Raw genomic sequence first — 26,691 nt, forward strand, 5'->3', positions numbered from 1 at the left:
CTCAGTCCTTCCAGCTCTTGATCCTTTCCCTTAATCCTTCTATTTATACCTTCTGAGCTGGAGTCTCCTTTCTTATGTGCCAGTTTTACACCAGTATAAATTCGTGGAGTCTGTGGGTTTGTTTCTGCTCTACTCTCACCCATAAAAGAAGAGAATTAGACTCATCACTTCTAGGTACCAAATGGAGTATCCCCTATCCCCTGGTTTTGTAAATACTCCTTGTATTCCTATTTTCCGTCAATCTGTTCCAACACACATCAGCCTGCTATTATTCCCAAAATTCACCCCACGGTGCTGCTGCTGAGGCTGTGTCAGGGACAGTAGGTACCTGCAGCTTCCTCCATGCTGAGCCAGTCTGGGATAGACTCTTCCAGGGTTGTGTTCCTTGGCACCAGCATCAGCCAGGAGATGCCTATCAGTAGTTTTTTATTTTTCTCAGCTTCACCCCTCCACATTCAGCCTGGCTAATGTAGACTGTCCTGAGGGCTGTTTAGTGTTCCATTGAGGAGAGCCAGTGAAAGATTTGGACCTTCCATACAGGCCAAATGGGGGAAAAGGCCAGGACCTGTCTGGCCTAGAGCTGAAATCTAAAGGCAGCATGATGTGTTCTTAGCAAAGCAGTGATTATATGAATCACAGCAGCAAAATGTTCTTGCAGAGCACATGCTCCACTCCCTGACTTAAGCATCCAAGGGCTACTGTCCATCATTCCAGAGAAGGGATTTGCCTTGGACAGGGCTAGTGTGCAGCCCCCTGTGTTACAGAGGAGTAGCTACAATTCCAGAGTCTCTTTTAATGAAGTTACTTGTGGCTGTTTATTGGATGGAAATAAATTCCAACTGGCCCATATAACAAATGAAACTCAACTACAAAAATGTAATGATATTTATTCACCCAGCTGCCAGCAAACTCACATGCACTATGAGTCATTCCAGATGTGGATAAAAACAAAGTCTGTCTGTGAAAGTAAGTTTCCTGATCCCAAGGAGACTTGGTTTGGGAGAGGAGCAGCGCGCTGACTTCAGCTCTACTCAGAAGAACAGACAGGTTTTTCTCTGAAGGGGGAGGGGGAGAGGAAAAGCCATTATTTATTCCTGAAAAGAAAGGAGTTGCGAAAATAAAAAAGCTACTGTACAGCTAGACATACTTTTAAAGAGAAGGATGCTTTGGAAGACTCTGGTGCTGCTGCTGTTCTATTACAATGCTCATGCCACTGTGACCCACAGATGGAGCAGAGGTAAGATTTCAACCTGAAAAACTATTTAGAGAAAAAATGTGAGTTGTGTGGTCTGAAATTATATTGCATTATACATGTGTATATATACATATACATATATATATATATTTATATACAATTATAATTTTTGCCCTTCGATTCTGGAATTTTTTTCTCCGTTAAACGGGTCAGCTAAAAATATACATATAAAAATAAAATATGCATGAATAAGTGCAAAAAGGTAAAATAATATATGTATTCTATTATAATAAAAATATATAAAATAGCCCAAGAACCAGAATTACATTCTTGCACTTTTTCCCCTCTTCTTTCTAATTTTTCTCCTGCGTTAACAAAAACATATAGCTTCTGAAACCTTAAAGTGAAAGCCTGTGCAGTCACAGGTGGCATAATCTGCTCTAGCAGGAAGATACCTGGCAGTAAAGCAAAGAATGCCTAGATTGTGCAAGATGCCTGGGAATGCTGCTATCCTACCCTGACAGAGGGGCACAGATAACAGAGAAAATGACCTGGTGTGTTACCAGGCCACTGTGACAATACACAGTCGTGACATATTTGTATTTTTTTTAAGTGTGACAGAAGCATATGGAATATTTGGGGACTATTGGGTTGCATAGATATCTGCTTCAAAGCTACTGCTGATGTCCTTTCCCTTTTTTGGTTTTATTCTCTTCTCTGGTATTTGGCACTGGTTCCGTAGCTGCTGGAAGTGCAGAAAGGAAACACCTCCCAAAAGATTTCTTTGGTTCTGATATAGAGATTCACAGACATTTAAAGGAACCAGAGTCTGCTAAAAAATAGAGCATTCAAATGCTTCCCTCCCTACTGCAGTCACCCATGTCTTCCTCATCACAGCTGGTACAATTCCAGTCTGCCATTCGGGTTTGGTTTTGATTTTGTAGGAGAGGGAATGGTTGAGGGAATTGATGAAGAGCTACCCAGTCTGGCTCGGGCTGTTCAAACGCTTAATTTTTCCTTACAATGCTTGATTTTTCCTTTTAAAAATCCCTGTTAGTGGGAGCTCACTGGCAGGGCATTGACCTGGGACTCACCATGGCAGGCTCTTTCCACAACTTTTTCATCAGACTCTTGGCTGATATTGCATGTGTCCTGGTACCTGCATGTACCTTACTTTTCTCTTCTGGTATAAGACAGGAAATAGCACAAATATTTGTCAAAACATCCTCTAGTTCTGTAGGTAGGAATTTGTTGTTCCAGGGTGACAAAAAAAAAGTGAGAAAATCCAGACTAGATCTGTATATATTAATAAAAAACCACAGCCCCACCCTTTGGAGGAATTATGTCACCTTGCCCAAGAAATGGAAAAAAAATTAAAAAGGAAAAGGGAGTTCAATTTCATTTAATAATCACTATGTAATTTAAGGATGTCCTTCACTTTTACTAACATACTTATTTTAATTAAACAATATCACAACTCTAAAAAGAATTCATGCAACTAATAAAGTTCATTTTTAATCACCATGAATATTTAAAGAAAAACATCAGAATTCTATTGTGGCTTTTGAGAAAGCAGATATTTTTTTCAAGCTGAAAGCTCTAGCACTTGTTTTTGGAGACTTCAGAGGGAAGAGAAGATTCTTTCCCTTTTGTGATAAGGAGTTCAGTTGTCACAAATAGTGTGTGCAGGCATTTTCTGAGAAGGAAACCAGATTCCTTTTCCACATCCACTGGGACTATTCTGCCCTAAAGATGTTTTAGAGGCACAACTCCCTCAGCAATAACTACTTCAGTGAACCTCCACTCCCTTGAACTGTGTGTCAACCCAACCAAATCTGCAGTATCTTGAGAGGGTCCAAAGACTGTCTTAATTTTTGAACTGCTTAGAACCTAAGATAAAATGTGAGTACTGAGAAAGGACACATTCTTCTGCACACTCAGAGCTGTTTCCCCCCTCCACAAATGACAACTGAGTCTTATTTAGGTTAAACCTCGGTCATTTAAGGCTTATCCAAGTCCTGATTTGAGTTTTGCAATGGAAAGGCAAAGACAGACCAGCATCTGGTGTGACGGAAATGAAAGGCAGATCTGTGTGTCATCCCCATGTTGACTTGTCATCCAGAGTGTTTACAAAGCAGTGGGGCAAAGGTCTTGCTTTAATTGCCAGCAGTTGTTGTTTGCAGTAGAAAAGAGCAGTCAGTATTGTATACAACAACGTCTGGCTATGACCATTTTTCCACTGGGAAGCTCTGGGGCAGCCTGGGATCCCCAACCCTTGCAGCAAATCATTCAAGCTTTGGCTCAAGGAAAGCTCAGAGTGAGAAAAGATGAGCACACTCGTGCTGCCTGTGGGAACTCCTGACTGCCACCTCCCTTTTCCCTCTGCTTGGAAGCATCAATGAGTGGGGAAAAACAACAACAACAGCAAAATCATTTCTGGCAGGAAAACAGAGGGCTTTATTCACTTATTTTTCTTTTTAAACTGTCTCAGCCCTTTGCATTTAAAATCTCACACACTCCTCAGCCTGCCTTGACTGAGCTGTGGACACAGAAGACACATGCAAAACTTAGTCCCTAGGATGGGTGTGTTTAAAATAACAAAGAAAAGATCCTGAGTTATGGTGAAATAATTTTCTTGTCATCACCTCAAGTTTCCTTGGGCCTTTTGTAGGTTTAGCTGCATGGAAGTATCCTCTCAGATTTTGTGAAGCATCTGTCTAGGGAAACAAGTTAATGAAAAAAAAAGGTAATTAAAAGTTTCTACTGGCTAAGTATTATTCCCTATGCAATGGCAGAGGTGAGGTCATATAAATTCTTCGAGTTCCAAATAAGAATTCTAGGTCTTAAGAGATGTTTCTTCTGAAGAAACCAAGGAACAAATCCTGGGTTTCAACAAAAATGAGCAAAAAAACCCTTCCATGCAGCTATGGCAACCAGTGTCACTGCTTGCCAGTTGCTTCCATCAAATTTTGAAGAGTACCATTCCACTGGAGAGCAGAAGCCAGCCTTATGAGCGTTAGGAGAGTTGTCTACTCCCTGAGGAAAAGCCCTGAGGCAATCTTTATTAGCACATCTCAGCTGGCTGGATGTGCTTACAGCCTTTATTTGCTGTAAAGGCTGCCTGATTCTAATAAATGGGACACACAAACAGGAGCATTCTTGCTGTGTGTTTACTCAGGGAGAGAAGATGCAGATTTCTTACTGTGGTGGCTTTTGGATAGTGTAGAAATAACTGCAAGGATAAGTTCACCCCTCGGTGGAGGCTGGAAAAGGAGATGTTAAAAGACCCAAAAGAAGAAGGTAGAATGCTTTTCGCTCATCAGTGTCAAAAGGATATATCAGCACCACAGAGGTTTCATGCTTTTGGGGAGCTTTTGTGTTGCTCCTTCTGGACCTCAAAGGCAGCATTACAGTTCCTTCCACATCTGGTCCATGTGCATTATTTTCTACCCTATCTCTAGTGGCTGGTGAAAGTCCAGTGGCTGCTTGAGAGCACCAGGGGAATAGTCTGCTCTCCTTACAGGTTTTTTGCAGAAGGAATTGCTTGAAAGAATAGAAAATCCATCCTCCTTGATTTCCCCAAACATTGCCAACTCTTAGTGTTTGCTCTAGTGTGCTGGGAGCTCAGTTTGTGGGTTTGATGGAGCAGCTGCTGCCTGAGCAACTTTTGTAGTTCATTGCTACTTCTGCTTGTGGACTTAGCTGGAGCAGGCTGGCAGCTCTCCAGTGCCAGGAGAGGAAAGACTGTGCAGAAGAGAAAGAGGGACTGGCTGTTGCTAGAAGGACAGTGCTTTTGTAAGGAAGCAGTGTTTAATGTATTCTGATCTCTGTGGTCGTTTGGTTGCTGGTGATCTCTGCTGTGTGTGCAAAGATCGAGTGCCTCAGAAATTAGAGCATGCCCTTTATCCCCACTCCTTCTCATCTTATTTCCCTGCTGCATCTCACATCGCATCCCTACAGACAACCACTCCCTGCTAGGGCAGCTTCTGGGATTCCACCACCGGCAGTAACTCTTGTGTGACATTTTTGGCTTGGAGAGCATGGGCAAAGGGAAAGTGGCCTGAGCACAGCCTGTAATTGCAACTCAAATAGTTGAATTCATCCACATTTATGCAGCCAGTGGTCCTTCAGTAAACCAGGTTATGGTCTATGTTCTTTGATATGTGACAAGGTTTCCAGAGATCTGGTCCAAGCATAAAAAGAAGTTACATCAGCTGGACCAGCTACCACAAATTTTTAGATTGTAACATCTATCCAACTTCCTTTAATTTCTATAAAGACATTGTCATCCAGTTCTTGAAATGTGCAGTGCAAATGAAGGATATGAAATGCTATGGAACAGCACCAACTCTGTCTAAGCCTGGCTGTGTAAAAAACGTAACTTCTTTTGAGGAAAATGCAATATTTCCTTTTCCTCTGGCTCTCGTGTGTTCTCTTGGAAAACTGCCTCAATTGCCCCAAACTCCCTGTTTGCTGGGCCCATTCCAACAACCTCACTGGAGCTCCCAAAGGGGTGACTGATCTGCTGCAGAGGTCTCTCCCACCTGGAGTCTGTTCCATGAGTCTGCCCAGTTCCTGGGAATGCATGTTTGTGGGCTGGAGTCCCCTGGTGCAAATTATTTCTGCACCAAATATTGCAACTCTGTCTGTAAGGAGATGAAGGCATCTCCTAAAGAAGGTCTGAAAAGGAATTATTTATTAGTAAAGTGGCTTGGAGTTGCAAAGGTAGCTGGAATCACAGTCTCTGTATTTTAACCATGGTAGGATGAATATCCAGTAAGGTAGGGCTGTGAATGTAATCAAAAACCATTCTAGCATGTCCTGATTCCCCAAATGCTCCTGTAGGGCCAGACTTAATTAATTTAACTGCATGGAGAATGATCCCTAAATCAGAATTCATGGTGGATACCTGAACCTGAAAGACATGCAAAGGATGCTTAAAAAAAAGATTAAAAATAAAAGTTTCTAATCTCTTCTAGGGCCAAGATGCTAAACTCTCATGAGATCAGAGGGAAGATAAATTATGGAAGTTTTCGCATTTTAGTTTAGATCACAAATGATTTTGAACTCTATAAAAGCAGTCGTGCTGTTAGGAAGGAAGGATCTAATGGATTCTGAGACTTTATTCACCACAGGAAGCAGCCAAAAAATGGCTCAAGCTTACAGCTCACACACTAAAAGTTAAAAAGGGAGAGGAACCAGACAATTTTGAGGAAACCTGAGTAAATAACAAAAAGAAAACATAGGAAGTAAAGCTGTTTTTTCTTTGATATGTCCTAGACCAAATGAGATCTATTTGCTGAGGGTGGCACCTGTAGAATCTTCCTTGTGATCCCAGTTCCATCCCAGTACTGAGGACTGGCAAGTCACTTAGACATTTGCTGCCACTTTGGTCATCTTTTTCAGAATTCCTGCATGCTGTAGGGTCACATCTCTTTGCCCCAGTTCCAGGAGTGGAGCTGCCCTGGGATCTGGATCAGTTTGCACAAAGGTCCTCCTGCCCCAGCCAAAGCTCATCTGGGAGGCACCTGCTGCCCTTTGAGCCCCTCCTTCCACTTTCACCTGGAAATAGCTGCCTTCACCTCACCTCTAGCAACCATCTCACTGCTCTCAGTGCCTGTTGGTCAGCCAGTGCTCTCTTCCATAGGTGAGGCAGCTCTGTGATGAGAGAAGTAACTCATGCAAAGGCTGTAAAACACTGAGAGTCCCCTCCTGGTTACCTTATACTCAACTGCTGGGCCCAGACACCTCAGTGGTACCTGGCATTATGCAAACACACAGAATAAAAAATAAGCTGTCCTTCTCCAGAGAACTTTCAGTGTAATTAAGGAGAGGATATATTAGCATTCTTTTTTGTCATGAGGCAGAGTCATTAAATCCCTTGCCCCAAATCTCTTCAGGATGGCTCTGTGTGTGTTTAGTCCTGTGTATTGTTAATAGCTGTGATTTTTTTTTTTTTAATTCTGTTTCTGAAGCATAAAGTGTTTTTTCTTGTTTTCCCGGGGTAAATCATGCCAAATTCAGCAGGAGTGTAATGACTTCTCCCGCAGAAAGGAACCCTGTCAGAAGCACTGAATAGTACAATCTAATTGAAAGGGAAGTCAGCAGGCCTTAATGAACATCATCGGGCTGCAGAGGCTCTGATTATTCAGATGGTGACAGGCAAGATGGAAATTGCTGAGTGGGGCAGCAATTAACTTTGCACACAGAGCCTGTGCCTGGGTTCAAAGCAGGGCAGGACCCGCAGGGCAAGCCCAGAGTGCTGGAGCAGGAGCTGGGATTGCCCAGAGGCACAGCCAGGGCTCTGAGAATGTCCCTGCACCACAGAGGCTCTGCCGAGGGGAGCTGACTCCATCCCAGATGCAGAGAAGCCAGCTGGGTACATGGACCTGGTGCAGCAAAACAGGGAGCTCTGTGAGTGCCCTGGTTTGAAGGGGACAAACCTGGCCCTTGCTTTGACTTCAAAAGCACTCCAGTGTACAAGCCAGCAGGACAAAAGTCAGCAGTAGTTTTTCTGCTCTCAGGAGTGAGACCACAATTCATTATCTGGAATTTTGTTTCTTTGCTTTTTTAAAATCTTCCAGCCCAAATCAGTTGTTGGTTATTTAAAGGGGTTTTCAGCAAAATGGCACTAGCAGAGGTGAGGGTGATGCAGGTCAGGTGTGCAGAGAGCTGATGCTGGGAAGCAGAGGGGGAAATGTATCAAAGCGTCATTAAAAAGAAAGGAAAAAAAAGGCAACTTGAGGATAAGCTGCAAATGACACTTGTTACTTAAGACAAACAAAAAACCCAAGGGGACTGTCATTTATAGGGTTTTCTCTCTAACTGGAAGGGAAGAAAATCAAGGCAGGGATGCTGTAAGTCTCCACTGTGCCTGTCTCTCAATACGCCCAAATCCCATTTAATTTGGGAGTTGCTGTGGCAGCTTTATGATGTATCCCCTACAGCATACTCGCTCATTCAGAGGCATCCAGCCAGCCCAAAGCTGCACCACGAGCTGTGGTGTCCCCATGCCCACTCAGCCAGTTCCTCCCTTTACCCCCGAGGTGCTGCAGGCTGCAGCAATGACCTGTCTGCACTCCTGTCACTGTCACAGTGCCACAGTGTGTGCCACAGCACAGCCCCAGGGCTGGGCTGGGGGCTGGCAGGGTGAGCAGGAGGGAAGCAAAGCTAAATAAGCTCCACTGCTCCCAGTTTCCACAAACATTCCTTTCCTCTGGTGAAAGCATATGCAAGGCCTTTCCTGGCCCAGTGTGCTGGTTAGGTTTGGCAGCCCCCCAGTTCCCCTGAGAGCAGCCTGCATACCGCTCGTCCTCTGGAAATTCCTCCCTAGCCACAGGGAAACAGGTCACCAGCCAGGAGCCAGGCTCCAAACCACTGAGTCTCCCTCTGCTCAGGAGGAGCCAGGTGGGTAGCTGAAAAAAAAGATGCTGAGAAAGGGAAAAATAAGCTGTTCAGTGCTCAGAGGTTATTTGGGAGGAAATGGGACAGTGGGAGGACAATGCCGTGCTTCGGTCACAAGGTCTTCTGCAATGCCTGCCTGGGCCCCCTGGCAGGGCACAGGGGAAGCAGAGCACTCCAAACAGGTTCTGCCTAATAGTAAAGAGAGTAAACTGCACTAGACTGGATGTGGATATCTGCTGCAAGACAGAACATCAGGATTTAATCATCTCCATCCATTTGGCAGGTGGTGGTGTGCCACAAAAGGATTTGATGTTTCTAATCTCTCCTCTGTCCTGGGAAGAGTAGAGACTTTGCAGTCTGGCAGGGATAATTTGAGCCACAAAGAGAGAGACAAAGGCAAAGGACAGATATGCTGAGAAGGAACAGGGAAAAAGCTGGACATAAAAATGAAAATGGTGTGAAGGAGAGGAAAAATAAAGGAAATGTGCAGAGAGAAAGAAATCGTATAAATATGGATGGGAAGAATTAAACTGCACCACATCAAGATTAGAGTAGCATTGCCTCCCTTGTCAGCACAGTGTCATCCATTTGAACCCCCACTTCAGCAGATGCCCATCTGTCACAGCTGGCCTTCATCTTACCCATCTGCCTCTCAGGCTCTTGGAGTGGTTGCTTTTCTTTGGAGCTGGCTCTGCCTGTTTCTCATGTAAGCAGGACTCAGGTTTACTTCTAGTCCCCAACAGCCTCTCATCCTACCAGGATACTGAGAGCTTCTAGTCTGTGCAATTGACCTCTAGTCACAGAATAAAAATTAAAGTTACTGCTACTGGATCACCAGTGTGTCAGGTTTTCTTCACTTTTTTTAACCCATCCCTGTGATTTTCTACAGTATGTAGGTATGCGAAAAGGCTCTTGCCACTGCCCAAGGAACAGCCTGTTTTATTCCACAGGAGCTGCAGGAATCCTGCAGTTTTACAGGGCTGTGGAGCTACAGCATTTCCCATGAACATCAGTCATAAGAAACAGCACCACAACTGCACAAGTCGCTGTATCTCCCTATCTGTCCCTGGAGGAATGGATCAAGTTTTGAAAGCCCTCACTTTCCTCCCTGGTTTTCATAATGCTCACAGCCCTGACATTAGTTTTTTGTTTATGCTTGGCTCTGAAGAAACATGAAGTGTTTATTGAATTTATTTATTAAGCACAGATTTTATGTCTCAGGGAACTGTTCATGTTTTAAGCCCCCTTTTAAAATAAAAGACATTAAACATGATTCATTTTTTATTTACTGTAATTATTCATGGCTTGGCACTGAATAAACTCCATTTCCAGTCAAACACTACTTGTGGGCCTCCTAATATAGTACAGCATGTGTTGAATGAAACCATCCATTTTTCATAATTGCAGCAACTTCTGTTTTCAGGGATTACCATGCCAATTTGGCAGAAAGTTTTGGAAGGTAATAGTCTAATGATAAAAATGTATACACTGCTTGTTCTATTGCTTTCTACTGCCATTTTTTAAAAAAACAGAACTCAAAGGGGCTGTCCTACCCTGACTTGTACTTAGCAAACAAAAAGCTCAGTTGGGTCCTCACAAAGAAAGGAGGATAGAAAAGTATCCAAAGATTTTTCCACACTGGGCTGTCCCATAGCAGGAATCAGATGCAATCAGCAAAAACCAGATCTGTAAGGCCCAAGTGGCAGGGGACACAGTGTCTCTGCCCTGTTGGGCTCTCCAGCAGAAGGAGGATGATGATGTGGCCCTGTAGACACACAGGACATCTGGGAAAAGCCAGGGGGAAATGAAAGGGCAGCACAGCATCTGATGTCTCCCTAAAACCATCCTACTGCTCTGAGGGAAGACAGCAGCCACCGCTGTGTTCTAGGGATGGAGGGAATCCTGCAGGAGGCAGAGAGCAGGATGGGGATGTTTAGCAGTGGGACTGAGGGACATGGGGCAGCCACACAGACTGTAGTGTGAGTAGTGTTGCCATGGTGCTGCATTTTCCATGTTCACACCAGGGAAGTGCTGTGGGCTTCAGCTGCTGAAGTCTGCTTTTGAAGAATCTGCCTGGTAAATACCTAAGTGTTAGGGATACCATAACAAATTGTACTTCCCTAGAAAGACACTTTTTTCTAGCCAGAAGCTGTACTTTGGGAGCAGGCTGCTGGACACTTGCTGGGAATTTCTGGATACCCTTCAAACCCTGAATGTCTAACTGCATGTGCCATAGCCCATCAATCCATCATGCACCCAGTTATGTCAGCTCCACTCCCTGTGCGTGCTGCTCACAGCCAGTGTGGTCCAGCCAAAGTGAATGCCAGAGCTGAAAAACATGTGCACTAAGATCCTCCAAAGGAACATAGAGGGACTCTGAAGTAAAATGTCACCATCAAGGTAAAGAGCTCAGTTTTTACTTGCACAAATCTGCCAGTGTAACCAACTTGTCACATGTCTCAAATACTCCCTTTCTATTTTCACAGTCAAAGATGGAATTGTGTGTCATGCCCAGCTGGCTTTTCACACCCATCTGTGATGTTCCCCCAGGAGCTTTTCCCTCCTGGTTAAACTCATGCTACCAACCAAGATGCAACCTGCCAGAGAAGCAGATACATTATCCTTGATTCCTCTGCACTTGTGTGCTGCTGGACCTGAGGCTGGAGCTCTTCTCCCCCTGGATGTCTGCCTGCTGAGGTGGAAAAGAGTGCCAGTCCTTCTCATTGCACTTCCAGCTGGGAGCAACTGCTGGAACATTGTGTGGTTTGCTGAGCTGTTTTCAAAGCCCAGTGCCTTTCCCTATGGGTGCTTTTGCTGACAAATTAACACATGTATTATTTAGACAAAGTTATAAATCACCTTCTGAGTAGTCCTTTCCCAACAAGTCAGCGTGCTCATGGCAGCCTGTCTCTGCAACCCAGAGCAATGGCCAACAGCTACCCATCCAAGGAGCTCAGCCATGAGCAGCTAGTTTCCATTCTCCTTCATCCATCCTTAATTCTTGGCACTCAGAGGTCAAAGCAGAACTTAAAGATTACTGGAGCTAGCATTTGGAATTATACATAATAAGAAAAGTAGTCCCTGCCTTATTTTGTGACCATACTAAATGTCAATCTACCCCTACAAATGACTACTGTGTTCCAGTACCTCAGATAATCATTACCCTAACTTGACAGAATCATATGAAGGTGACGTAAGATGGGTATCAATCACATATTCATAACCAGGTGGTGTCTATAAGCTTACCTGGGAGATCACCATCACTAGCAAGCTGAGGAAGATCTGCCATGCAGATAAATCACATGCTGAAGTCCAGCTTTGGCAAGGAGTGATTCTGTAGGTCAAAGCAACGGACAGCTGACTGACCAGAAGAGTTTTCTCTAGCAGAATGTAACCCACACGCCAGCAAAACCTTTCTGAGTAAGCTCATTTCATTATGTAAGCTTCAGAGTCTCTGAACTAGTAAGAAGATAGCTTAAATATAGGAAACAACAGGATGAGATTTACGATGAGTGTCACAGCATCTCATTTAAAGTGCTTCTCCACAGTAATAATGCCTGCACACATAGTCCTCACACACAGAGTTAAACCAAAGAACCGACTTCCAGCTGTTTTCAGTCAGCAGCATGCTAGAGGGTTTCACTGGAAATCAAGCCTTCCTCCCTTTCTCTAAATTTATTCATCATAAATTTAGAAGATGAGGTCATTTTTTCCTTAAACATTTACTTACATTATTTTCCCATAAGCTAAATTTTGTTTTACAAGTTCAGCTCAAATGGCTCCAGAAGAGGGTGTATGTTAAGGAAGAGGAGCACTGAATCAAATACTTGTGACAAATGGCAGGGTCCTCTTGGGCTGGGAGCCACTGGGAGATGGCACCTGTAGAGGCAAGAACTGCAGCAGTGAAAGAGGTTGAGAAAGGTTTTGAATTTCCATCAACTTCAGGCACAGCTGTCAGCATTTTGTCCCTTTCTCTCTCCTCAGGAAACAGGATATTTGGGATGTTCTGTTGACTGTAAGATTTCTATAGCCCTGACTACCTTTCTTTTCTCCTCTGTGATCCCAGGTGTGTCTTTCACAGCACAGGCTGCCTGCAGAGCAGTGTTACAGGGCTGGTGGTGCCAGCTCAGGTCATCTGAGGCTCTCCCCCACAGTGTCCAGCAGCCTTTAACAATTTTCAACATTCCAGGTTTTGTCAAGGCTTTCTGTATTTAATGGTGAATGCAGTTGTACACCAGTCTCAGCTTTATTTCAGCAGATCTTGAAACCTGAAAGATCTAGAAATAGCCAGGTTTTAGGAGATTTTGAAATAACAATGAAGATTGGAAAAATGTCAGCTTTGTACAGTGGAAATCCCATATGAGTGTTTGTGAAATGGGGGATGCAGCTATAAACCTAACCCATTTTATAGTCATCCTTTATATTCCTGTGCTATGTTTATGACAATATCACAAAGACTGTCTTGGCCCAACATTGCATCTGCACACATTGAAATGCACTGATCAGATTTAGTGAAGGATTATATTTGAGCTTCACTAATATTTTAATATTATTTCCACAGAGATGCAGACACTAACACAGCAGGGCCCAGGCATGCACACAGGTGTGTACTTGAGAGGACAGATGTCTTCCCATGCTGATCCTCACTCACCCCTCCAGGAGAAACATGTGTTTGCCCTAACTCCCACCCAGGGATACAGCCCAGCTTTTCATCCTTCATGGTCTGCTCACATAGCAAAGCAGCTGTACCAGTCCAGTTCAGAGACAAAACCAAATCCATCTTCAGGTCTTGAGTCCCTTTCTCAGACTTCTTACCATTATTGAGACTACTAGAAATCATACAATGACTTGAAAAGGCATTGCTTCCAGAAATAACACATTTCTTTACAAAAAGGACCCAGTATCCCCATCCTTTCTGTTCACTAGGCAAGGCTGATTTATACTCTTTCTCATCTGGGACATGTTTGTGTCATTAAGAAAACCCCAGCAGGTGCACTGACATTTGGAGTTCACTGAACAGCTGGAAAGGCAGCTGGGGTTTCCCTGCTTTTGAAGAGCAAGTGAAATCCCAGAGCAGAGGAAGCAGAAAACTGGTATTTATGTGTTCACTTCTTAACAATTTATTTCAATTTGGATGGGGATCTAAAGGAAAAGGAAAGACATTTCTAGTTGTTTCTAATTGGAGTGAGAAGAAATGGTCAATCTAATGTTTATTGCTCCTCCGTTCTGAGCTGTGGTATTCATACTTTGGATGAGGAGTACCTTGTTGTTTCACGTGTGTGAGCAGTTCATACATGAATAAAATAATAATAGTTGGCAATCAGATCAGAGACTGCTCCTAGACCCACTGTCAGACACTTGAATTTATTTGCCAGTTGAAACCATTCACAGATGGCTTAAGTGAATAATTCCAGGGTCCCTGGCATTTCTGAGCTGCCATGTGATCATGAAATAAAATTTTATACTGCTCCCTGTTAGGTCTGTGGTTCAAACTGGACCTTTGATTCTTTTCTTTTCATCCAGTCAGGGAAAAAAAGTTTACATATTCTTTCTGCCAGTTGAATTTTCTCTGTTAAGAGCTCAGAGGGGTGCAAGCATAGAAGGGGAAGAAGTGTTTGGCAGCCAACCCTCACCTCCAGCAGGAGCAATGACTGCCCTTGTTGAGGTGTCCATCAACAACAAAAACAACAACAACAAAAGGCTCTTATCCATCTGGTGGTTAGATCAAGGGTGTGAAGGCATGAGGAAGGGCTTCTGCTTTTCCTCCCAGGGCTGATTTCCATCCTTAGGTCATCTGAGGACTTGAATCGCCACCAGGTACACTAAGCACAGTTAGAGCACAGCTGCACTGGGAGTTTCTCACATGCAGAAATGCTGCTGGCATAGCAGATATCTTGGGAAGCGAGACAGCTAAAAACCACGGCTGTTTTATTCGGTTTGCTGTTCCCTTCAGCCAGCACCAGGCAGGTTCCTGGCTCGGCTGCCTGCGTGGCCGCACAGCGCGGGGCCGGTGTCGGCTCCCGGGGAAGGAGGGCAGGAGCCGCATTTGCCCTGCAGCCGCCGCTCGCTCAGGGCAGGCTCAGCAGAACCCAAGGCACAGGGGGTACCCAGCCCTTCTTAACCACCGAGAGAATGCCTTTCCTCCGTGTCTAGTGACTCAGCTCTGAGGAAACACACACCTGGGAGGTGGTGCAAGGCTTGAGCCCACCCCTTGGGTGTGCAATGTCAGGGTTGAAGCGCTTTCCTTCCAGAGCAGCACCACGCAGGAAGCTCCTAGAGCTGCTGAAGTTCTGTCTTTCCCATAAAGCAGAGCTCTGATTTCCTTTGCTCTCTCTCTGCACTGCTCATCAGCAGAGGCAGCTGCTCCGTTCTGCTCCGTTCTGCTCCATTCTCCTCCATTCTGCTCCACTCTGCTCCATTCTGCTCCGTTCTGTTCCCTTCTGTTCCTCGGGTGCTTCCTCACAGCTCAGCACCAAAACACAAACACCTTGCTGTACTCCTTCCTTCCTTCCTTCCTGCCTTCCTGCCTGCCTTCCTGCCTTCCTGCCTTCCTGCCTGCCTTCCTGCCTTCCTGCCTTCCTGCCTTCCTGCCTTCCTTCCTGCCTTCCTTCCTGCCTGCCTTCCTTCCTGCCTTCCTTCCTTCCTGCCTTCCTTCCTTCCTTCCTTCCTTCCTTCCTTCCTTCCTTCCTTCCTTCCTTCCTTCCTTCCTTCCTTCCTTCCTTCCTTCCTTCCTTCCTTCCTTCCTTCCTTCCTTCCTTCCTTCCTTCCTTCCTTCCTTTCTTCCTTCCTTCCTTCCTGCCTTCCTGCCTTCCTGCCTGTCTTCCTTCCTGCCTTCCTTCCTGCCTTCCTGCCTTCCTGCCTTCCTGCCTTCCTGCCTTCCTGCCTTCCTGCCTCCCTCCCTTCTCTGCTGCCTCCTGGGAGAAATGGGAGTAGACTGGATCATGCCTTCACTTTTTCATATGTAAGAAACTGTTTCAAGTGTGTTTAATTAGGACTGTTTGGTGTCCTTCCCTTGGATCAGGACCACTGAGAGCAGCACAGACAGGGCAGGAGAGGTGGCTCCTCAGTGAAGACAGGAATACAAAGCACTGCTCCATTTCCCAACTCTGCCTGAAATTAACTGTGTTACCACAATTATTTATTGCCTATGCATTAAACCTGTGGAGCAGGGTTGATATTTCTTTCCTTTATTGCTGCCCTTCATTTATACAGTTTTTGCCATAGTCTATCCCCAGTTTGTGGTAATACAGCAGCAAGCTGAAGGATAAGAAAACAGTATGTTTCACTTCTTCTTTCCTTCAGCTTCTCTGGGTGCATTTTTTCTCTTCACACCTTCTGCAGCGACTTTACTCCAGCACATTAAAGGCCTCTCCTGGCTGACTGGAATGTTTTATTATGAGTATAAATAATTCCAGGTGGGGACCCCTCCTTATCACACCAAGGGAGGAATAAATAACACAGTATACATTGTTTCAGCCTGGGAGCAGGTGAAAATGCTGCATAATGGAAATTCCATATGAGGGAATAAATTCTCAGACCATTTTAGTTGGTCGGTGCTAGTGATATCTTTGAACCCATTTCACTTAACTCATAAATGTAAATATCCTCCACCTCTCACGAACACAGGCTCAACCAACCATTTTCTTCTCTACCAATATCAGTTTCTGCAAGCATAATGGTTTCTTGGTCTTTCTAACCCACTTTTGCATTTCTTACTTGTGCCAAGTAGCTAGACAGGCTATTACCACTCTAATTTTTTGTATGGGAACTCTACTGCACATTAATCTAATCTGACACACCTCCGGCCATTTATAAAGTTTATGTAGGAATGGGGGTTTTTTTATGCAACTGACACACCATTTCAGAGTGTGTCTCTTAAAGGGAGAAAAATTAGTAAAAACTAACTTACTTTGAAAAAAAACTGATAACGTGTTGCACTATGGAATTGAATACAATCTGCTATTAATTTAAAGTGGTTTAAGTTGATTTTTTTTCCTAAGAACATTATTGCCTGTTAACAACTTTTGTAGGGAGATCTACTTCCTACATCCTTGTTGACAAAACTTTTCAAGACAAAGCTTCTCTTTTCCTTTAACCTTTTTTTTTATTAATAACTAGAGATGATGCTAATGTCCATTCTCACTTTAGTCAAGTCAGGAATTACGTTTAGCCTCAGGAGCTGCTAGCAAAGATATGAACTGAAAGCAAAAAGAGGCACATTCTCTTGGTAGCTGTTTTTAAACATGTGCTAATTCATGTTGGTTTGTAATTAAAATGTTTTCTCCATCTCCCTACTGTGTTCTCCTAAGGGGCATTGGGATTTAATCCCCCAGTGATGGAGATTTAAATGTATCAGAGTTGGAATGTGAAAGTCTTTGCACTGCACTTGTTGTCATAGAAGCTACTTATGTGAATAACTGCAAATCCATACACAAGTTTCAGATGCTAAGCTGTAGCATTGCAGCATTTTTTTCTTGTCTTTCTAGGATTTTGTGCATTTCCCTTATTCTATTGCCCTTATTCTTCTTGCAAATCCCCAGTCAATTTCTCCTGCACTGGGACAAAGTGTTCAATGATTTCTAATTTTGATACAGATAAGTAAAAAGTCAGGGAGTGTAGCCAAAGCTCACGTTCTGCCCTGGCAACAGCTGCAGGCCCAGCACAGCACAAACACCTTGCAGATGGTGATGATGCATCATTCTTGGGGATGAACCAAGCACAGGACAAGGAGTAAAATGCATAAAACACATTAATCCTTTAATAATCTTGCCCTTTTTGGAATTTACATTACCACTTTTACTGTCTGACACACCTGCCATAAGTTAACATCCCCCACCCTGGTGTAAGTGATGCTTTTGGCAGAATGGTGAAGACAGGTATTTTCAAGGGTATTTTCCTATTAGCCTGAGGCAGCAAATAGGGCATAGGTGAGGCAGCAAATAGGGAATAGGGAATTGTTACTCCAGGAATGAAGCTATGGAGCCACCAAAGTGTCATTAGACAGAAATAAAATTCTTTATGTATAAAAGACACTCCTGGTCTGTGTGCACGCCCTCAGAAGTAAGGTTATCAAAGAGAAACATAAAACAAAGTTTGTCAAAGTATACAAACTTTGACAGTTATGTCCTTTTTTCTTCTGCACAGCATAGTCAAGGAGAGTTCAAATCTATGCTTTCCACAAACAGGTGTAGAATCACAGACAGAACAGGCCAGGTTGGAAGGGGGCACAGTGGATCACCTGCTCCCACCTCCCTGCTCAGGCAGGGTCATCCCAGAGCTCACGGCACAGGATTGTGCTCAGACAATTACTAAAAATCTCCAGTGTGGAAGATTCCACAACCCCTCTGCACAATCTGCTCCAGTGTGCAGTTGCCCACACAGAAAAGATTCTTCTTGTGAGCATTTCAGGCATTGGCTCTAAAATCCAAAGCAGCAGCCTCCAGGAACTGCCCAGCAGTCTCTACAACAAAACAGATTCTGTCAGCCTGGACCACTCATCATTTTTTGCAAGGCAGTAATTATAATGGCTAATGTATCTGCCCATACAATCATTTTGTGGACAGTGCTGGGTTTGTTCTCTTTGGCAAAAACTTGAGTCCCTCTTGAAGAATCAAATCCTTTTTGTTCCTCTGCTCCTCCTGTCCTTCATGAGAGCTGTCCTCCTGAAGCAATAACTCTTTTCCATGCCTCTGATGACAATCAAAACAATTCCTTTTGAGTCATAACCCCAATTAAACTGCTCATGTCCTAGAGCCCCAGGGAGCTGTACTTGCTTGGGAGCAGTGGTCTGCACAGGGCCCAAATCATGCTTCATACCTTTTACGGGGGAAGAAAAGGGCATTGATGATGCACAAATAGCTGAGAATTCCTGCAGCTATGCTCTGTGCTTATTGAGCAAACACATCACAGGAAGCAACTGGGAAATAATGAACAGATGCATGAACTGGAAAGCAAAACTAAACATCTGTACCCTCACCAATCAAACTGCAGGGAAAACCTGGGAGAGGATCACAAATATTTACCACATGGCTAATGAAGTGCAGAAGATTCTGGCAGAATCTCTTAGGAGAGATGAAAACATCTTTAAAATGAGGCTATTGTCAGCCTCAAATGTGGTGTTATGTTTAAACCATAAAGATGCATCAGCTAAGTAGATAGAAGCAGGTCAGTGAGTTGGCAAATGTGGCTTTCTTTTTGTTTAAGAGCCTGTGTAGTCTTGAAGGAGGGTGGAATTGAGTCAGCAGAGCCATGGGAGGCTGGATGGGTTCCTGCAGCAAGCAGAGAGTAGAGGTTTCTGTGCCAATTTTGATGGGCACCTTTAACTACCCATAGCAGTAGAAGTGTGGGCTGCTTGCAGTGTTCAGGTAGAGGCAGTGCTGCACTCCAGGGCACAGGATGGGGCTGGGCAGGCTCAGGCTGGGAGGGGCTGGCTGTGCTCAGATCCGCTGCTCTCTCTGATCCACCCCAGCCCTGAGCGGGCAGCAAAGCAGAACTCTGGAGTTCTCCCCTCTGGAGAAAGGATTTGGAGGAGCATGAGAGTGTCAGTAGACAGACATATAATAGAAAATTATTTCAGTGGGGATAATGAAAAGCCTTTTTTTTCCCTAACTTGTCTCTGCAAATCATAAGTTTTTTGTTACATGACTGACGAGCCCTGAGGACAGAAGTGCCCGTGTCTACATTGGAGATGTCTTAACACATATGTAAGAGAAATAAAAACAATAAATCAATAGAAGACTCTCCACTGACTTCAGAGATCACTGGGCTGGGCTTTCTCTGTCAATACTAACTTGAGTCTCTGCTGCTTAGATGTTCATGGCTACTGCCATTGAAATGAATTGGCTGCAACATCAACATAAAATCATGCACATCACTCTGCATCTCCAATTGCTTGATAGCTTTATGGAGAAGTCCCTCGGGAAAGAAATTAGTAAAAAGTAAATTAGTAAAAAGTAAAACTCTTCTACTGTTCTTTGATGTCTCCACATAACTCACGTCACAGATGGAAGTAAATACAGGAAGAAGTAAAAGTCAGCAAAAAGTTTCAAGTGGAATTAGCAATTGTTAAATGCAGAAACTGTCTGAAAATCTTTCTGTATCTCAGCTTTCGTGCTTAACTGACACATGTGTCAAGTCAGTACAATGAAAATCAGAGTGCTTGCTCCAAATGTTCATACAGACTTGGAGGAACTCATGAATTCATGGAGAGGACTGTGGAGGGAGTGATGGTAGAAGGATTTGACTACTGAGCAGGAGGAAAGAGAAAGGGAAGGACTGACTAAAATGCAGATCAGGAAAATCAGATAACCATGACAAATACAAACGAGCTCTGAAAGACTTTCTGAGTAGAGTCTCTAGGAGCTGTAACAAACTTTAATATGTTTTGGGAATGAGATAATGAGACAAGGGAGTCAGTCCTACAGAGGCTGGCATGCCTCTGATATACATAAAAATCCCTTCTCACGACAGAGCAGCCCAAGCCACTGTCCCTTTGAATCTCCTAACAAACCCCTTCTTCTTTCTGAGGTGTTGCCTGGGACTCAGCAAGTGGGCCAGTACTGCATCAATGGTATGGCTCTGATTTTTGTGTGGGTCCTTTGCTGAGGCTTTTCTGGGTGACTGGTGATGGGCTGAAGCTGGTGGCGCCCAGCTCAGCTCCACGGTGGGAATCTCTGCTTGGATTGAAAGTTAAAAGCAATCATGTGATGACAAGAAGAGGGACAGCACTGAAGCAAAATGCCACAGACATTTTTCCCTGGCTCAGGGCATATTTGAGGTATAAACCATCTGCATATGTAGAGGTACTCCATGCTCTGAGGCTGTTATCACCAAAAGGGCATCTAAAAGCTAAAAGAGATAAAAAATGAATAGTCATCATTATGGACTGGATTTCTGCCAGCTGCTAAGTAATTAGAGTTTTAATTGCTCGATAATAAAAGTTTTAATTACTCAGCAATTAGTGCTTGAAGTTTCAAGTGCTTTACACACACTCAGTTCCATTCTTGAATCATCAAGAGTGAAAAATGGAGTAGCTCCAGTGTTCCTCAGCAAAACTCTGAGCAAGAGAGAGAAACATCAGGGATGGAGCAGCTATGCCTGAAACCCATCCTAACTGCTGTATCTACCTACAGTATATTTATTGCAATGTAACAAAATATTTTTCCTATTCCCTAGCTAATTTAAGGCCAAAATACCCTTTGTCGTGTCAAGCATTAATTGCTTCATACCCAGCATTATTGAGATTCATTTTTCATATGCTGGATAATAAAGGTTCTGAGGCTCTTCTTTCTCTCTTCTTGCTTTATTAGAATTTAAATATCATTAACAAGCCAAACTATAACAACGTCAGCAGTTGCCAGTGGTGTAGGCAGCAGGGCTGCATTTAGGGTACAGAGCCTGGAAGAAACTGCATATTTATGATCTGCTTGGCAAACCTCAAAGAGTCAAATTGTCTGACAAACCATGTAGTCAGAGAGTTGAGACAACTTTTCCGTAAAATAATTACAGCTGCTCCAGCATTTTTTTTTTAATGCCCAGAAGAGAGAGGGCTTTAAATGATGTTCAGGTTATGTACAGGCAGCATGCAAAATTCATAACAAGAACTTTGGCAAAACCAGACAAAATTGATTTCGTTAAAGTGTTTCATGGAAAAAAATCTGGTAGAGGAAGGGTGGGTTGAAACTTTCCAGAAATTCAAAGTAAGCTGCATGTTCCATTGCATGTTGCTCATAACTCTCAAAAATTCTTAATTTTGACAGGCGAGTAGTAATGCCTTTCAAAATGTGGAAGATTTGTTTCTTTTTTTTCCTTGGTTTCCAAATTTATCTATTGGTAAAGAGAGTTAAATTTGAGAAGTGAAGTTTATGGGAAATACACCAAGAGTCACATCAGCACAAGTTAAAAAAAACCTCATAGTCCTGACTATTAGCAAAAATCCAACAAATTCAAACTATGATTACCCAAACATCAATATCTAAGTAACATGCAAATAATAATATAAAAATAAAACACTAAAATATTTTTTCCCTTTTACTCTGAAAGTAATTTAGAGTTTTTAACAGTACATAGATGATTAATAACCTGGTTAATAACTCAAAGCATTTAGGTCTTCTCTAAAGCAGCATCAGATGTTTTCTGTACCCTGGACTGTCTAGGTCATTGATTCCACAAATGCTCTGCCTCACTGGGGTGCTGAGTTCAGGGACTGTATATATGTTTTCTGTCTCATTTCCCTGAGACAATGTCTGTACTGCACTTCACAGGGATGAGCAGATACCTGATGGTAGCAGGCTCTGTTTTTTCAGAGCAGTTATGACACTGCACAGTATTAAAGTCACACTAGGCTGGGATTCACCTCGCTGGTTGTAGCTGTCTTGTCTAAGCTGGTAACAGGCTCAGTGAAGAGACACAGACATCTGGGTGAGTCACTCCTTCCAAGTGTAAATGCCCAGGACAGAAGAGCTGATTACTCTCTGTCTCTAATAAATAAGGGGAGATCAACTTTTAGGTAATTGAAACCAGGAGAAATGTAGATTCTCAGAAGCATGACAGTAGGAGAACGGACCAAAAAAAGTAGTTTTGTTGAGTATCAGTACTGATTTCCCATTTCAGGTCCAGGAAAAGGACCTGTATTTCAGACAATGTTAATGCTGCAAATATCATTATCCCTTTCACCTCTGAGGCTGCAACTCAGACTCCCAGGATGGATAACAAAGCACCCTGTGTTAGGCACCCTGTGGATCCAGGACAAAGAGCTAACCTCGATCCCTGGTAGATCAGGATCAAAGCAGTCACTGCCACACATTTCATTTACAAGGAAAGGCCATTTTTTCTACTATTGAAAAGTGCTTCTTCTTGTCAGTGTTTGGCACCTTACAGAACCTCTCCTTTCCCATTTCTATTTTCCAGCTAAGCTTTTCCCAGCTGCTCAGCGATTCAAGAGGTCCTCAGCTGCCTTCCTCAACCCAGTGTTACAAAACTCGCTGGAAGATGTGGTCCTGCTTTATGAGGTTCAGTATATCATCCTTAAGCCTTAACCAGGACTGGGGGTACTGTCCATTCTGGGGTTATCCATTGTCTGGCTCTGTGCCACTTTTATTCATCCCAGCAGTCAGCCTGTGGCTGTGTGATAGTTCACCAGAAGGGTGGGAACACATAGACACTGTCTGGTCTTCTCCACCTCCAGACAGTGCAAAAATTAAAGTGACAAATATTAAAGACCCAAGGACACATTGCTAATTCACATGTACTCTGTCTGAAGTCTCTTGGAGAAAATAAATAGCTTTCTGTGTTCTGATTTTGCACCAGTTTCTTTTAGCTGAGCTTGACATTGACAAAGGTCAGAGGATCTCCATCAAGGATGAGGAGCTGGCTTCCCTGAGGAAGGCTGCTGAGTTCAACACCATCTGCAACGAGATTATCCCCAAGAGCATCCCGGAGATCCGCAGGCTGAGCAGCAGGCTGTCTTCCTACCCGAGGGTCCTCGAGAAGGAAGACTTTGAAAGGACAGTGCTGACCATGGTCTACACGGCCTACAGAGCTGCTCAGTCCCAGGGGCACCAGAAAGACACTTGGGCTGAGTCCTTTGTCAATCTCTACAAAGCCCTGAAGAACGACTTGATGCTGCCCTACCACAAACAGCCCTCGTAGAGGAGAAGGGGAGCAGCTCAGCAGCTCAGCCCCCTGCTCTGGCTGATGAAGGACACAGTGCAGCACGCCCACCACTTTATTCTGTAAAAGAGTTTAATCACCTGCTTCAGGAAAGATTGTTCGTTTTCTGGCTCCCTCTTGTGGAATCTGCTTTCCAGTTCCATGCTAAACAGCGAAAAACGTATTCAGTCCTGAGAATTCGATTTTTGTGCTGGCTTGGAGGCACATTGTGTGACAGGAAAGGAAGGGAGTTTGGTGTACACCCAGGCAGACCCTTGTTTCAGGCAAACCCTTGATTCATCCTTTGGGTTTCCTTTGAGCAGTACATCAATATAGTGTGCTTATGCTCACATGCTGCTGTGAAGTGCTGGAGAGTTTTCCCCAGCTTTCCTAGCTGGGGAAACAAGCTCATGTTTTGGCTGGCCAGTAAGAGAATATTACACAAGGATGGAGGCCCGCTGTAAAAGGAAGAGGTTTCATAACTGTCAGCCTTTAAAATTATGCCACATATTATTTATTCCAAATGTTCTCATAAATAAGCACTCTCTGATTCACTTCATTTGGCTGAGCAAGTGTTTAATTGCAATAACATTTGCAGAAGACAAAGGGCATTGTGAAGACCAGCAGCAAACAATGCCTATGAACGTATTTCCTGATTCCTGAAGCTGTCCTCCCAAACAGTCTGCAATGATTCTTTTGTTATTTGCACATGACTTTGCTTCTGCTTGCTTTTTTGAAAGGAACATGTATTTGTCCTCAGTGGAATCCAAGGCAAGGCAAAGGCCCTATTTAATTCAATAGTGCCACATTTTTCCTGGTTCTATCACTTGAACGTAGATTATCTAAACCCATGCTTCAGAACTTGACTGAGGCAAGGAAGGAAGGGGCATTAAAACATACCTGGTGCCGAATTTGGCACTGTGGCTCTTTTTTAGCAGTAGATTTTTTTTTATTCATTTGAGTGTGTGTGTGTGTCTGTGTGTCTGTGTTCATGCATGTGTGTGCACATAAGTGCTGAGTACGTAGAAGAAATTGTTCAGTCAGTGAACAATTGCATCTGACCACTTAGCAGAAAAGGCTATTTACCAATTCAGTGGTGCGAATTATGAATTTGGGAGCAGCAAAGGAAAAACTGTAGGAATGCTGCAACCAATTATAATAAACTCTGGAAAAAAATCATGAACAGAAAATAGAAAAAAGGAGAGCTATTTTGCCAAAACGATGACTAGCTATCAAAAATCCAAATTCTTCTAAATCAAACCTTCTAATTTTTGTGCTCAAGAGATACAAACTCTATTTTTCTATTGATATTAGAGGTGCTTCTACTTCCAGACAATGGGAAAATAGCTGAACATTTAGTTCATCCTTTTATATCATCATTCTCTATCTTTCTATTGCATAATACATTAAGGATGCAGGCCCAAATCACAAATCCCCTAAAACAAATCCCCAGACTAAAACAGAGCTAAGGATTCCAGTTCTGAATCATGTTTAACTGCTTTTGTGTCACTTGAACAAAAAGAATTAATTCTTCTGTATCCCTTAAAAGGGATACTTCAAGGACTGGAGCTGAAAAAAATCCACCCTGAAGCACAGCAAAGAGCGCAGTGCAAGCACTGGGTTTGGCAAACACCTGTGGGAATGTGGAAGCACAGCAGCCTAAGGGGCAGTCTGGCTGTGGCATTAGCAGCTGGACAAAGGGCTTATAAAAGACAGAGTCAGTCTTGTTTCCCTCAGGAGTTTCTGGATTTGTGTGTATGAGTGTGCACATTCCTGTAGACACACACATGTAGGCACACTTTTATACCTGAAGAATTTTGTTGGCCCTCTTCAAAGCCTGACTGGCAGATGGCAAAGGAAACTGCAAACCTCAGCCACAAAGCTGTGGGCCAGAAATCTCTGTCTCCTCTGCCTGCACACACAGAGCTCAGCACCCCCAAAGCAGCCTTGCTTGCACTCCTGCCCTTTGAGCCCTCAGCTTTAACACTGCTTGTGATTTCTTTCCCCAGCAGGCTTTACAAACACATGAAGGGGAAATGCCACAGAGTGCAGTATTGCCTTTCCAGCTCTGCTTCTTGGCTCCCTGAAACACCACTTGCTGGAAGAGCCTGGAACCAGGGCAATTCATAAATGCCTCTTAGCCAGCTTCACCAAGTCTGTAAAAATAACAAGAAAGAGAACTAGAGCAAATATTAATGGCTAGCAGTCACCAATCAGAGAAACACCTCCTAGCCATGCGCCTCACCCCACAACAGGACTGCACAGCAGAGTCTGCTTGTCATAAAATATCCCATAAAAAAGTATTACAGATATTTTTTAATATCTTATAATTCCCTATGGCATACATATCTTACCATACTTACAAATTGGTAGCTGAAGCATTTATTTCCTCAACAGAAAATACAGGTTTTATGAGGTTTTTTTCCCTCCTCCCTCTACTGTGTGTAATGTAAAGAAAAAGATTTATTCCTTGGGAAAGTACTCAGACGGCCCAGGTTAATTTAACAGAGACTCTCAATGTAATAATAAAAATGTTCTACATAAAAGTCCTTGCCTTTGGATTGTATTGATTTCAGCGGCAGATTTACTATTTTGCAACTTCAGCTTGAGTAATTGCTTTGTCTCAGACTGTGAAACTCTTCATGGGAGCAATGGTACAGTTGAGAAGAGGGGACAGCCCCTCCCTCTGAAGGAGACAATAAATAGAAATCAGAGTGCCTCCTTTTTCCAGAGTTCAGGTGGAAAGGAGCACCCTGCCTTCAGGGAAATTCTTTGGGCTTAGGGCATTTCCCTCCCTCAGTATTGTTTAAGATGCAGGTGTAGGTTGCCTTCTCCCTATCTCAGTTTTCATCTTATCACTATGGACTGAATCTTCTTTATGGGCAGTTCTTATCTCCCAGGTTAGAAGACCATTGCCCCTACATGGCACATTTTATCCAACCTTTGACCTTATGAATCCTAAAAATATGAAATAAGATTTTATTTCTCCATTTAAAATAAAACAATTTTTCATTTTATGAACGTTTTAGACCTTTTTTGTATTATTTAGTTAGTTTCTCTGAAACAATTGAACAAAGAGATCCTGAACTGTATTGGCCAACCCAAAATCTTCATATTAACTAAAGCTTTTCTTTCAGAACTAATTGTTAAATTTACCTGAAAGGTCTCCAAGTTCTGTTGCTTGATGGAAATTTCCAGGTATAGAAGTCTGAGATACAGTTATTAATTTCAGGAAGAATTCACCCTGCACATCAAACTCCTCTGCACGCCTGCATTTGCCAGATTTCCTGGACTCAGGGTCCCAGAGGCATCCCAGCCCAGTCTGGGGAGCTCAGTTTGCCACTGACTAGAAGAGGCTGGGCAGAGGACTGGCAAGAAAGTTTTGGGGACATGGAAAATCCTAGATGCTCTTCCTGTGAGATACTGGATAAATATACATTTGT

At 43.4% G+C, this 26,691-nt stretch overlaps 1 protein-coding gene across 1 annotated transcript; it reads left to right on the forward strand.

Annotated features, from left to right (window-relative positions):
• Nucleotides 1-756: 756 nt before the first annotated feature.
• FAM180A (family with sequence similarity 180 member A) lies at nt 757-26,134 on the forward strand. Its single transcript, XM_063394881.1, has 3 exons — nt 757-1,237; nt 22,508-22,608; nt 22,907-26,134. Exons 1-3 carry the CDS (start codon nt 1,162-1,164, stop codon nt 23,246-23,248), a joined length of 519 nt encoding a protein of 172 aa, XP_063250951.1. The 5' UTR covers nt 757-1,161; the 3' UTR covers nt 23,249-26,134.
• Nucleotides 26,135-26,691: the final 557 nt, after the last annotated feature.

Source organism: Prinia subflava, chromosome 4 (assembly GCF_021018805.1).
Source record: "Prinia subflava isolate CZ2003 ecotype Zambia chromosome 4, Cam_Psub_1.2, whole genome shotgun sequence".
NCBI classification, from domain to species: domain Eukaryota; kingdom Metazoa; phylum Chordata; class Aves; order Passeriformes; family Cisticolidae; genus Prinia; species Prinia subflava.